Source organism: Gnatocerus cornutus, chromosome 3, assembly GCF_029298725.1.
Source record: "Gnatocerus cornutus isolate USDA-ARS CGAHR chromosome 3, icGnaCorn1.1, whole genome shotgun sequence".
Taxonomy (NCBI): domain Eukaryota; kingdom Metazoa; phylum Arthropoda; class Insecta; order Coleoptera; family Tenebrionidae; genus Gnatocerus; species Gnatocerus cornutus.
The window spans coordinates 18,300,055-18,312,094 of record NC_142235.1 but is presented as its reverse complement, the minus strand read 5'-3'; the positions used below and the strand labels follow the sequence as shown (position 1 = coordinate 18,312,094).

The 12,040-nt window shown below is 39.0% G+C and overlaps 2 protein-coding genes across 3 annotated transcripts; both read left to right on the top strand.

Moving 5' to 3' along the window:
• The first annotated feature begins 4,226 nt into the window (after positions 1–4,226).
• LOC148177741 (uncharacterized) lies at positions 4,227–4,724 on the top strand. The gene is made up of 2 exons (XM_088032416.1): positions 4,227–4,389; positions 4,433–4,724. Exons 1-2 carry the CDS (start codon positions 4,357–4,359, stop codon positions 4,721–4,723), a joined length of 324 nt encoding a protein of 107 aa, XP_087888542.1. The 5' UTR covers positions 4,227–4,356; the 3' UTR covers position 4,724.
• A 2,082-nt stretch (positions 4,725–6,806) lies between these two features.
• LIMK1 (LIM domain kinase 1) lies at positions 6,807–11,993 on the top strand. 2 transcript variants are annotated; one of them, XM_088033136.1, is made up of 8 exons: positions 6,807–7,057; positions 7,241–7,340; positions 7,388–7,633; positions 7,683–7,853; positions 9,344–9,439; positions 9,497–10,640; positions 10,700–10,854; positions 10,900–11,993. In XM_088033136.1, exons 1-8 carry the CDS (start codon positions 7,036–7,038, stop codon positions 11,738–11,740), a joined length of 2,775 nt encoding a protein of 924 aa, XP_087889262.1. In that variant the 5' UTR covers positions 6,807–7,035; the 3' UTR covers positions 11,741–11,993. The 2 variants fall into 2 exon arrangements, with proteins under 2 accessions (XP_087889262.1, XP_087889263.1); XM_088033137.1 differs by lacking the exon at positions 9,344–9,439 and having other exon boundaries at positions 6,810–7,057.
• Positions 11,994–12,040: the final 47 nt, after the last annotated feature.

Here is a 12,040-nt window from a genome sequence, read left to right as displayed (position 1 = left end):
TAAACCGACCTTAACGAGTCTTACTTTTTTGGATTCTACGTAAAATTCTGCGTAAAATGAGCACCATTAACTAGAGTTTACTCCACAAATAAGCGAGATATGGACCGAAATAAATGGACCGACACAGTTTCCTGCCAAACCGACACACTGCCTATTTTTTCTTGCAGATAACTGTTACTCCGTAATGTAATTTAATTTAATTACTAGTTGAAAGGCGAATTTCTCATGGTGATGCTCATTTATTTGTAAATTGAAGTGACTGGACGACGCATTTTTCCATATCGATTTTAATATAATAGGTTTCAATGAGTTGGAATGCATAATTACTACCATTAGAATTATAATTTCTACTCATTATGCAGAATAAAAGAAAAATAATAAAATTGGTACTAATTGCAGGTTGGAGAAACCTACTTCGCACATCACGTTGTTGCGTCTCAGTAGGCTTTGAAAGGTAGCCAAAATCTTACAAAAAATTACTGAAATCCCTAAATTAGTCAAAATTAATAAGTTTCGCCCCCCAACTCCAACTAACAATACCACAAATTCCCCCCACAACCCCGGAAATCCACGAAAATCAACTATTCATTTCTCGACCCAAAATCTCCTCATCAAATCATGCAAATCACTCCTAATTGCCACCGTTGCAAATTCTAATCTCCTCTTTCATCGTCGTACAACCCTCCAGGTATCAGCCCTCATTTCGTCGCGAGCAAAAGCGAGAGAAAAAAAGACGAGCCTAAATGATGCTCGACAGATGGGGCCGATTTATTATTGATGTGACGACACAATAGCTGTCTTTCCCGATAAGAAAACGCTTTATTTGAAAATGCAGTGAGCTGTTAAAAAGCGATTCCAACTTAATTACCTATAAACGTCATGAAAGTCTCAGTCGAATGCAATTAAGTCGAAAACGGAGAGAGAAAGACACGCGAATGACAGGAGAAGAGTTTTCTTTTGTGTGAGTTGAGGGTGGAAAGTTTACAGTGTAAACGACCGTGGGCACTTTGAATTCGATTCTTTTATTGAATTATTGGCGTTATCTTATCAAGGAATAAAACGCGCTTGGTTGCTTCTTTATTGAACTGTCTTTAATAAATTACAGCGACATAAATATTTTGGGGTTTCCGCGCTTTCTTGTAATCTCTCTTTTGTTTAGAAAACGGACTGTTTTACAGCCTTGTCTATAAAAGTCAACGATCAAAAAGACCGGACCTTTGTTTCTTTTTCCACTTCTCTTAATTTCGACGATTGATTCCATGTTGAGATAAACCTCTTCATCCTAAAGAAACTTTTCTCCAAGAAAACACCGAACGAAATGAAATTCTTAAGAAAATAAAGACGTGATTCTTGAGGTGCTCCCCGTTATTTAATTACCGTCTTGTATCGATTTAGGAAGAAATTAATGAAAAAAAAACGGTCACTTTATCTCCACCGCGTTTAGAAACAATAAACTGACCCAAACGACCTAAATTTGTTCCCCTATCATAGCATAAAATATATCGCGGTTTTATCACCACAGCGGAATTGTTTTTTAAATTGTTTACGAACTATAAAAAAAAATGAAAGGGGCATTAAAGTCGTCATTATTTTTCAATGACGGATAAATAGTCGTTACCGACTTTATTCCGTTTTCGTTGAAAGAGACATCCTGTATAAAAAGGTATGAGAAATAAATAAGTAGGCGCCCCGAATTTTTATCGCGACTGTAAAAAAATGCAAATATTTGTAGTTTGTTTCCCGTCGTTAAAACAAAATTTAATCAATCTCGCCGTTATCATCACATAAACAGTTAAAACGACCACTTGCATTTGTTTAAAACGGAGTAATTGTGAGGAGGAATGCGCGACGGGGAATGATGTGTCGATAGACATGGAAACCAAAAATTCATGAAAATGCGCCAAAAATTTCAAAAAAGATTGTTATTTATGTAAAAATTATCTGTACTCTGTACTCAATATACGGGGGGTTCACTACACCACAATATACCGAGCGTCTGAAACAAAATTTTCATGCTGGCGAAGTTAAAAAATTATGTACAGTGATCCCGTCGAAACTTCATAGCGAAACGCCGCATTAGCGTGTTTTGCTTTGAGGTCCGAACAGCGCTTATGCTGATACTTTTAAAAATATATACAGGGTCCGGCAATACTTGTGTCCACCCCTAAAAACGCCTTTAATTTTAAAGATAAAATTTTGAAACTTTGCATACGCTCATAGTTGACAAAGCTCTAGAGGCTGACGCATTTTTTTTTTTTTATCACGGTGTGGTTGGCGTCCCGACGCCTAAGAAGTATAATTTTTAGCGATGTTTGAGTTTTTGCGGAAATATTCAAGAATTAATTTTTTTTTCAACATAACTGTGATACAAATATCTGAGTTTTTATTTTAAATCTAATGAAAATTGTTTTTAAAATTTGCGAAAAAAACGCTGTTTTATCAAGTTAGTTTTCAAAATTATGACAGCGCAGTAAACTGTAACAGTAAACTACGTTTACACCAAAATTTCACAAGTCACTTCATTTACAGTTATAAAGGTTAATTTTGATTAACACGGGCATGTTGCACTTTATGGACACCAGAAATCGTTAATTAACATCGACAAAGCGACAATTTTACCAAGTAAAATTTTTGTTACAATCTAAAGCAAACCAAAGAATAAATGTCATTTGTGACACAAGATGTTGACAGATGGGTGTAAACGTAGTTCCCAATTTTGACGTAATGAAATTGGAAACTAACTTGATAAAACAGAATTTTGTTCTCAAATTTTGAAGACAATTTGCATTGAATCTAAAATGACAACTGAGATATTTTTAACGCATTTATATTGAAAAAAAAATTAATTAGAGGTTGATATCATAAACCCTCACAATTAACTAAAAATTTCATTTTTAAGGCGGCGCGACGTCAAAACTGTCAGTGATAAAAATCAAATTTTTGCGTCAGCTTCTAGAGGTTTGTCAACTGTAAGCGTATGTAAATTTTCAAAATTTTATATTTGAAATTAAAGACTATTTTGGGGGTGGACACAAGTGTTGCCGGACCCTGTATATTAAAATACTTGCTTTTAAATTGAAATTTAAATTAAATTATTATTTATATTGAGTTTAAAATGTTTACTTTATGATCTATACGTTTAAATTACAAAAAAATCATGATTTTTATTTTATCGCCAAATACGTAATTTGTCATAAATTTGATGCTCTAAAAAAGATTTCCTAATACTGGATGTCCAATAATGGGTATCAAAGATCCGAATATGGAAAACCTATAATAGGACCCAAAAAAATAATTAAAATAGTGTTTTCATTTATTTATTTCAAAGATTTAATTGTATTTTAATGAACAAGTAAAAATCTAGTCAACGACGTTTTTTAATACAAGGTGTTTATAAATGTTTCTAGCATCAAAGGTGGCTCTGAAATTCCTGTCCTCTACTACTTTGCCGCTTTGTTTTCATAGTCAATCTTGAAAATTATCTGTTACGGTTTTGTGTCAAAATTTTTGATTTTTAGGTTTCAAACCACAACTAGAACAGTTTTCTTCTTAAAACTTACTTTGCTCTTTAATTGAGATTAACTACAAATGTCAGTTGAAAAATTTAAACCGATATTTATAATGAGCGGCAAATTTCTTTGACATTTCATAGCCACCCTTGATGCTAGAAACATTTATTAAACACCTTGTATAACATTCAATAACATGGTTTGTTAATATTGGATATCTAAAACTGAGAGCACCAAAGTATCCAATATTAGGCATTTAGCATACTTTGTTTTGGAGAAAAAAAATTGGTATTTATTATGCCAGATAATTAATTTTTATTGATTTTTACTATAAAACAAACATTAAATATGAAGAAGTGCAAGAAGTCTATGACCTGAAATCTTGTCAAACCGCAGCCAATGACGTAGCGGTAACTAATGGCTCGCTTTTCCAACCAGATTTAGGGTGCTATCCAATATTAGGCAACGATCCAATATTTGGTGTTCTTCCTCTAAATGACTAAATTATTATCATAAACTGTCACATTTTTGCAGGGAAAGCAAAACTCGAGAAAAGTATTTATGGGACAAGCGTGAAAAGTGCTAGTTTACATTTTGACGTAGGAAGTGTAAAAAAAGCGTGTAAGAGGCGACTTTCCCATTACTGAACTTTGGCCCGTGGAAAACCCGATAGAAATTCGGCGAATACGCCCCTGTCTAAACAAGTTCCAAGGACCGCCGGCTGGTGTCTCTGGCGCCGCCCCTGTCAAATTCCGCCATCTGACGTCTCCCGTCACGTCGTCATCAACTATGCCGATCGATTCAAATCCAACCCATTGACACCCATCGCCCCCATCTCGCTCTAACCATGGAGCAAGCAATGGAAGACCTCACGGAGAAGGTAACCTCGACCTCGCCGCGTCTTCGCTAACTCCCCTTTGCAGATGAAGAAGACCGACCAGAAGCTCGATGATCTTGCCCTCCAGGTGGGGCACATCGACGAGATCTTCAGCGAGGAGTCGGAGATGGAAGTGAACGACCTCCTGCGGACCGTGAACGAGGTGAAGAACAACTATCAGAACCTCCGCAAAGAAATCGTTGAAGTACAAGACTTACAGAAACAATTAAGCACCACGTTACAACTCCAATTGAAGATGATGCAGGCGAAGTTCAACACGCTTAAAGAGAAACTCGGAGCGGCAGGGAAACTGGAAGGGCCAACTCCACAAAATTGAGTATTTTTCGTTGAGCCAAGCTTTAGGAAAATGATGAGACCACGATGGCAATCAAACCTGCGTTAAAGCCAGGCGTTTTTTCCGTTCTTTTCGATGCCATTTTAGTGCGAACGTAGCATGGGGGCTTGCATGCACCACACGAGACAAACCCAAATTCTAAGTTCATTTGTGATACAATTGAATAGAATAGTGCACGATTCCTTTGTAGGGCAGGCCCTTTATTGCATGCATATCCTTGTGGTAAAACATATATATCAACTATATTTGCATGTTAGTCAAGTCAATTGATGTACAAGACTATACAGGGCTAGTCCCTTTAGAGTAAGTCTCCTGTAATTAATTAAAATTCGTAATCGCGATTCCGGTTGCTCCGTAAGAAAGGTAGGTAAGCGGTAATTAGACTGCATGGCTGTGACATTTACCATTTTTGCGCTTACGGTTACGAATTTTAATCGGGTACCTGACAGTTTTTGTGACAAAAATAATAATAATAATAATAATGCCTTAAACATGTAACTTTTTCCCACTTCGTATTTTTTTTCCACGATCATTACGGCAATATCTTTGCTCAAATCTTTCTTCTAAGCACAAATTTTTTTGCGAAAAGTGGTACTTTTCGACCGGCGCGACCAACGGTGCTCGGAAAGTGTTGTTTTTTGGAGCACAATAACTATTATAAGGGCACGTTTGATAGAATTTTTTGTAAGCAAAATGTGTTGGATTTATATGACTGTTCGTTCAATAAACGATTACAAACAGCACTTGTCTTATTTATGCCCATGGATCTGATATACAAAGGAATGCATTTTTCTCTTATTATTCCCCTTAAATTGTGCATTTTTTTATGAAGTTTTTCAAATGACGCTTAGTTTTATAGAGATTCGTTATTTTAATTTGTTTTTAATTTTTGATACGCTAAAAGCAATGGTAAAAAGTTGTGGATACATACAGTTGGGTACTCAGAAAGAGGGACTATAAAAAAAATTCAAAAGAATACATTCGTAAGTAAACTTGCACGGTACAAGGTACATGAAAATAATAAAATGTATAATAAAGTATAAAAAATATTTTAAACAAAGCAATAATACCTACTGCTACTAGAATTATAAAAACTACAAGAAAAATTGATGTCATGCAATCAGAACTAAATTTATAGTAATTTAAATACTTATTATTTGATGCAAAAAAATTATAATATTTTAAAGGCATACTTCACTAATGGATTACATCATAAAAATAAATCTTTAATAAAAATTTAAACTCGTATTTGCCACAAATATACAAAATTAATTTACTTTAAAAATCCGTCAAAATATATGGTAGGTGAAACTCTTTTGTCTGCAAAATTGCAAAATTATATTTAATATTTATTTTATTAATAATGTGACAGAATTTTATGTTGCTTTGGATACTTTTTTAAATCATTTTATCTAATATTAATATATATTGAGTCTCGTAAGTTGAGTTCTACCTCATGTAGAAAATCTCTAAAATAACCCACTTACACCATAAATAACTATTGAATTGTTTGCGTAATAAAACAAGTTTATAAATCATTTTTAAAATAGCAATAAAAAGACATTGTTGATTCATACAAACTTAACAAGACTGAATAAAAGCCTTCTGCAATCCTTCCAGACCCAGATTTAACGCAAATGTGGCAAAAATGGCCAAGTTAGAAGTTAGAAATTTAATTTGTTGGTATTAGGTGTTGATTTATTTATATTAATATTTTAATTATATTAGTATCCAAGAAAATGCAAGACTGTTAAAGTCACTTGTATAACTCGCAGTGAAAAGAGAAGAGATTCAGTTGTTTTTACCAATTTTTTAGAAGTGTAAATTTTTTGGTAGTTAAAAATAAAATTGTCAAATTTTACAATAGTTTTGTGGGACAGTGTATTTATTTTTGATGTTATAAAGTGATGATAATAAAATATTTACGTTTTTTAAAAGTTACCTCAACCCAAAATAAATAATCTTTTTTTTTATTAATTTTGCCACCCTCTTTGCTTAGATTAAAATAAGATACCGCTTACGTACGTCTAGCTATATGCTAAAAATGGACCTTAGAATAACCTTATATGATTAAAAAAATTAAATATAATCCGCTAAATAATAATAAGTTAATACGCGGTGTCGCTTCATTCATGTTATTATCAGATCTATGTTTATGCCCAATGCCCCAAATCTTGCGAGCTGCATAAAATTCAAATCCCGCGCGCTCGCCGTCCTTGACGTTTCCATGTAAACGCGTCTTTAGCAGTCGCCATCATGGAAACTTAGTAGCTGTCAACACACTCGACCAAAACATGCAAGAACAGCCCCAAAACGGTAAGGACTAAATGAAAACAACCCTGAAACTGCCACATCCAATCCCCCTTGGTCCTCCCCTATTAAAAACCGCCCGGAAAACCCCTTTTAACCCCCGAAAACCGCTCAGATCTCGCATTGAAAATGCGTGGGTGACAGTTCCTGGAAATGTCAACTGTGACAAAAAGCGTCTTTTTGTGGCAGATGAGGCTCCCGACAATGTCTGCGCTGGATGTCTCAACATTTTGGACGAGGAGGCTGTGATCTGCGCCCTGAACCAGGAATGGCACATGGAATGCTTTCGGTAATATTGCGGGTTTGGCGATGGGGTGAGTCTAAAGGGGGTTGTAGTTGTTCAGCGTGCGACGCCTCGCTCTCAAATTGGTACTTCGAGAAGGATGGCCTCTTGTTCTGTAAAGACGATTACTGGGCGAGGTATGGAGAGGCTTGTCAACAATGCAGTCAGATTATCACAGGACCTGTCATGGTAGCTGGGGAGCACAAGTTCCATCCAGAGTGCTTCTGCTGCGGCTCCTGTGGGGCGTTCATTGGAGATGGAGACTCCTACGCTTTGGTGGAGCGCTCCAAACTCTACTGGTACGTCACCAAAGAGGACAAAACCAAAAAATAACCGTTTTTTTAACAGTGGGCAGTGTTACAAGAGACAAATGCAACCCCTCAAGAAGACTACGAGGTTCCCATTTATACGAAAACCGCACTCGATCCGATTGGTGGAGATCCCTGGAGGGCACAAAGGCATTAAACTTTCACGGGACTCCATTGGAGTCAACAACAGCCAATGCTTCACGATTTCTGAGTAAGGCGCTAAGGCATGTCTACTAACGGGCGAACTAGGGGGCGCTTTTTAACAAACAAAAACTGAGACTCACCCTAAAGTGACAAGGGGGCTGCGGGACTCCTCCAGGTGAACAATTCCAGCGCACAATCATGTTGGCGTTGAAAAAAGTAGCACTTTCACGTAAAACAACAGTAACTGGAAGATTTCGATCACAACAACACAAAAAATCACCGCGTTTGAACTGTCACTGATGGTCATTTGTTTCATTGTTACCAACTCTGACTACTGGAAAAAGAGAGTAATCATGTCGGCGTTGATCAGGCGAAATTTTAGTTTTATTGCAAAATTCGCCCTGAAAGGGCCACAAGGGATTAAAAAGTTGCATTTTTACTTTTAATCACACAAACTGGAAGATTTTGGGAACAATAAAGCGAAAACACAGAAAATCACCGCTTTACTCGACGCGCACCAGTTTGAACTGTCAATGATAGTCATTTGTTCCATTGTTGCCAACTCTGACTACTGAAAATAACCAGCCTAACTGCAGAAAAGGGATGTGTTAGAGTGTTAAAACTGCAAAATTAACTTCAATGGACGTGAAACTGAAAGAGTTGAGCAAAATCATGTTGGCGTTGATATACGGGATGACGGAATTTTTTTTGTTTTATCGCAAAAATTGCACCGGAAGTGTACAAAAAGTAGTTTTTTCGAGTATAACAACACAAACCGGAAGTGGATTGTTCACAACAAGGCAAAAACGACGCAAAAATGACCCAGAAAATCACTGCGTTACCCGAAGCGCACGAATTTGAACTGTCAATGATGGTCATTTGTTTCAGTGTTTCCAACTTTGACTACTGAAAATAACTAGTCTCACTGCAGGAAAGGGATGATTTTCGGTGCTGAAAACTACAAAATTATCTTCGATGGGCTCGTAAAACTATAAGAATTGGGTAAAATCATGTCGGCGTTGAAATACTGGATTAAGAAAATTTTTCGTTTTATCGCAAAATTCGCGCCAAAAAGTTTTATTTTCACTTTTACGACACAAAATGGACGATTTTGTTCACAATAAACCGAAAAGAGCACAAAAGTCTTAAAGAAAATCGGACGCGCACCAATTTGAACTGTCAATGACAGTCACTTGTTTCCATTGTTGCCAACTCTGACTCCTGAAAGTAACCAGATTTTCAAAGCGACAGTAATAAAATTAAAGTTAAAACTAAAATAAAACTAAAAAATTAACTTCGACGAACTTGTTTTTCTCAATTCGAAGCAAGAGCACGATGCTCGATAACCAGGTGGTACAAAATTTTTAAAAACATTATTTGTGTACTACCAACCTCACAAACAAAATGTCTGGAATGTAGGAGTTGGCAGACTTGGAGGCGCGTTTTTCCGAATGCGGTTAGTCTCGTTGGATTCTTATTGGAAGCCAGTTAATTTTTAGCCAATCCCCTTTTAACCAAGTTTAAATTTTCCCGCGCTAACCGCCGTCTCTCCCCCAGGATGGTGTGGAGACTCCACGGAAAGCTCGTCCAGGTGGCTTTCGCTTTGCTAACAAACGCTATTAACATGTGCTGCTACTTGCTACCCGCTCATAGGTACGTTAACTTAACCACCCCCGCGCCATTTTGTCTAACCCGCCATCTTGTCCACAGACTCGACATGAACGACGACTTGATGTCCCTCCACATCGGCGACAAAATCCTCGAAATCAACGGAACTCCCGTCAAGGACAGTGCAGTCGATACTGTCGAAAACCTCCTTCGATATTCGGACACTGTCCTCCAATTAACGATCGAACACGACCCTGACACGAAATTTATTAACAAAACGACACTGCCGACGTCAACAAACCCCCTAACGACGACGGCCAGTGATACCAACATTCCGCAAGTTAACATTCCGGGGGAGGGTGGGTCTGTGGAGGGAGAGGTTGGCAAGCCTGCGAGGTTGTTTAAACGACGGGATGAAGGATATATGAGCGGGACGAGATCCCGGCAGTTGCGCAGGAAGAACCATCTGGCGGAAAACCGCCAAAGTTTGGATAAAGAGAGGAGTTCGTCGATGAGTCGACTTTTAGATGAGGCGCCAAATTCAAAACGGTGCCTAGAGTTGTCGCGAGCGTACTCCTTTTTAGAGCCGCGACCACAGCAGAGAGTCTTCAGAGCGTCGGATCTTGTCAAAGGGGAGTTGTTAGGTCAAGGGTTCTTCGGACAGGTGTTCAAAGTCACCACCCGCGACACTGCGGAAGTTATGGTGTTGAAAGAGCTCTACCGCGTGGACGAAGAAGCCCAGAAGAACTTCCTCAAGGAGGTGGCGGTGCTGCGAAGTCTTCACCACAACAACGTCCTCCGGTTCATCGGGGTGTTGTACAAAGAGCGGAGGCTGCATCTCGTCACTGAGTACATATCTGGAGGGACTCTCACCGAGTTGATTCACGACACTGCGCAGCCTCTCCCGTGGGAACAAAGAGTTTCTTTTGCGAAGGACATTGCTGCCGGGATGGCGTATCTTCATTCGATGAATATCATTCATAGAGATCTGAATTCGCATAATTGTCTCGTTAGGGAGGATAAGACTGTCATTGTCGCCGACTTTGGGTTGGCGAGGATTGTTTCTCACACTACCAACAGCGCCCGGCGGGTTTCCCCTAAGTCTAGCTCCGGCGGGAAGAAGCAGGAGAGGAAGAAGAGGTATACTGTGGTGGGGAACCCCTACTGGATGGCGCCCGAGATGATGAAGGGGAACAAATACGACGAAAAAGTCGATATCTTCAGTTTCGGGATTATTTTGTGTGAGGTGGGTGGTACCACTGTAAAAAAAACCCAGATTGTCAAACTTTTCCATTGTTTTTCCAGATTATAGGCCGCGTTCTTGCCGACCCCGACTTCTTGCCGCGTTCCAACGACTTCGGTCTGAACCAAACAACCTTCAAAGAGAAATTCTGCACGTCTTGCCCGGAAGCCTTCTACAAAGTCGCGTTTCTTTGTACAGATCTCAACCCCGACAAACGGTAAGGTAAAATTGAGCGTAAATTTATCTAAGCTCCTCCTTCCAGACCGCCCTTCGAAGTCATGGAGGTGTGGTTAGAAAGTCTCTCTATGCACTTATCGGTCGGTATGCCCCTCCCCCCGGACCTCCTCTTCGACATCCACCACTACACAGGCATAAGTCCGAGTTCGTCGGGAAGCAACACCCCTGACAGCATCCCATCGGGACACCGAAGCCCCGCCCTCGAACCAATCACAGAGGGCAAGATGGCGGCGGAGATTAAAATGGCGGCTGACCCTCCAGAGAAATCTAGCGAGAAGCTGAATAACACAGAGAAAAGAGACTTTCCGAACTACGAGAATCTTGACTTTTTGAAAAACGACTGCGCGTTTGCTAGCGATAGCAAGAAGTTGGCGGAACCGAAGAAATTCAACCTGCCGTTGCGAAAAGTGCCCAACTTCACTCGTAACGAAGAGAAAGTGTCCAATTTGAGTCTCCAGAGTATGAGTCTGACGTCGATGTGTCCATCGCGAGTCACACAGAAATACGTGAATAATTCGATAGTACAAAAAAAGAGCATTCCGGACGTTGTCTCGTCCACATTGAGCAGGCCCGCGCTGCCGAAGACAAATTTTAGTATAAATAAGAATATATTCAAGAATCCTGACAGTAGTAATTTATGTTCGTCGCGCCGCCGGTTTATGAGAGTCTCCGGCACTCCGATTCTCCAACGCAGAGCCCCCAAAAGCGACCCAGAGACAAGCCCTGTCAAGACGATGATCGACACTTTCAATCGGAGGGAAAAAGAGGCGTTGGATCGGGGGGCTTTCGGGCGGTGCTCGCTCAAGGTCGCGGGGAGCAAAAAGGCGGAGCGGGGGTGCAGCCCCCCGGACTACGCTAACTTGTAATTAATCGATTAACAGTGCTTACGTTGTCAATGCTCATGTAATCCGACATACTAATTATTCTGTGATAAATCTGTTAAGTATTACGATGAGTTTATTTTACAAAAAAGAAACAATAGGTTATCTTGTATTGTTTAACGTAGAATTTATGTGATATCATGCACTAATTTGCCGCTCAAGCAGTGTCGTAACATGTACTTATTTCCACATTCCATGTATTTTTTATGTTGTAAATAAAACGAAAATTACACAACGATACATTTATTCATTTGATACTACAGAGGATTCGAAGACTTCGGAGTC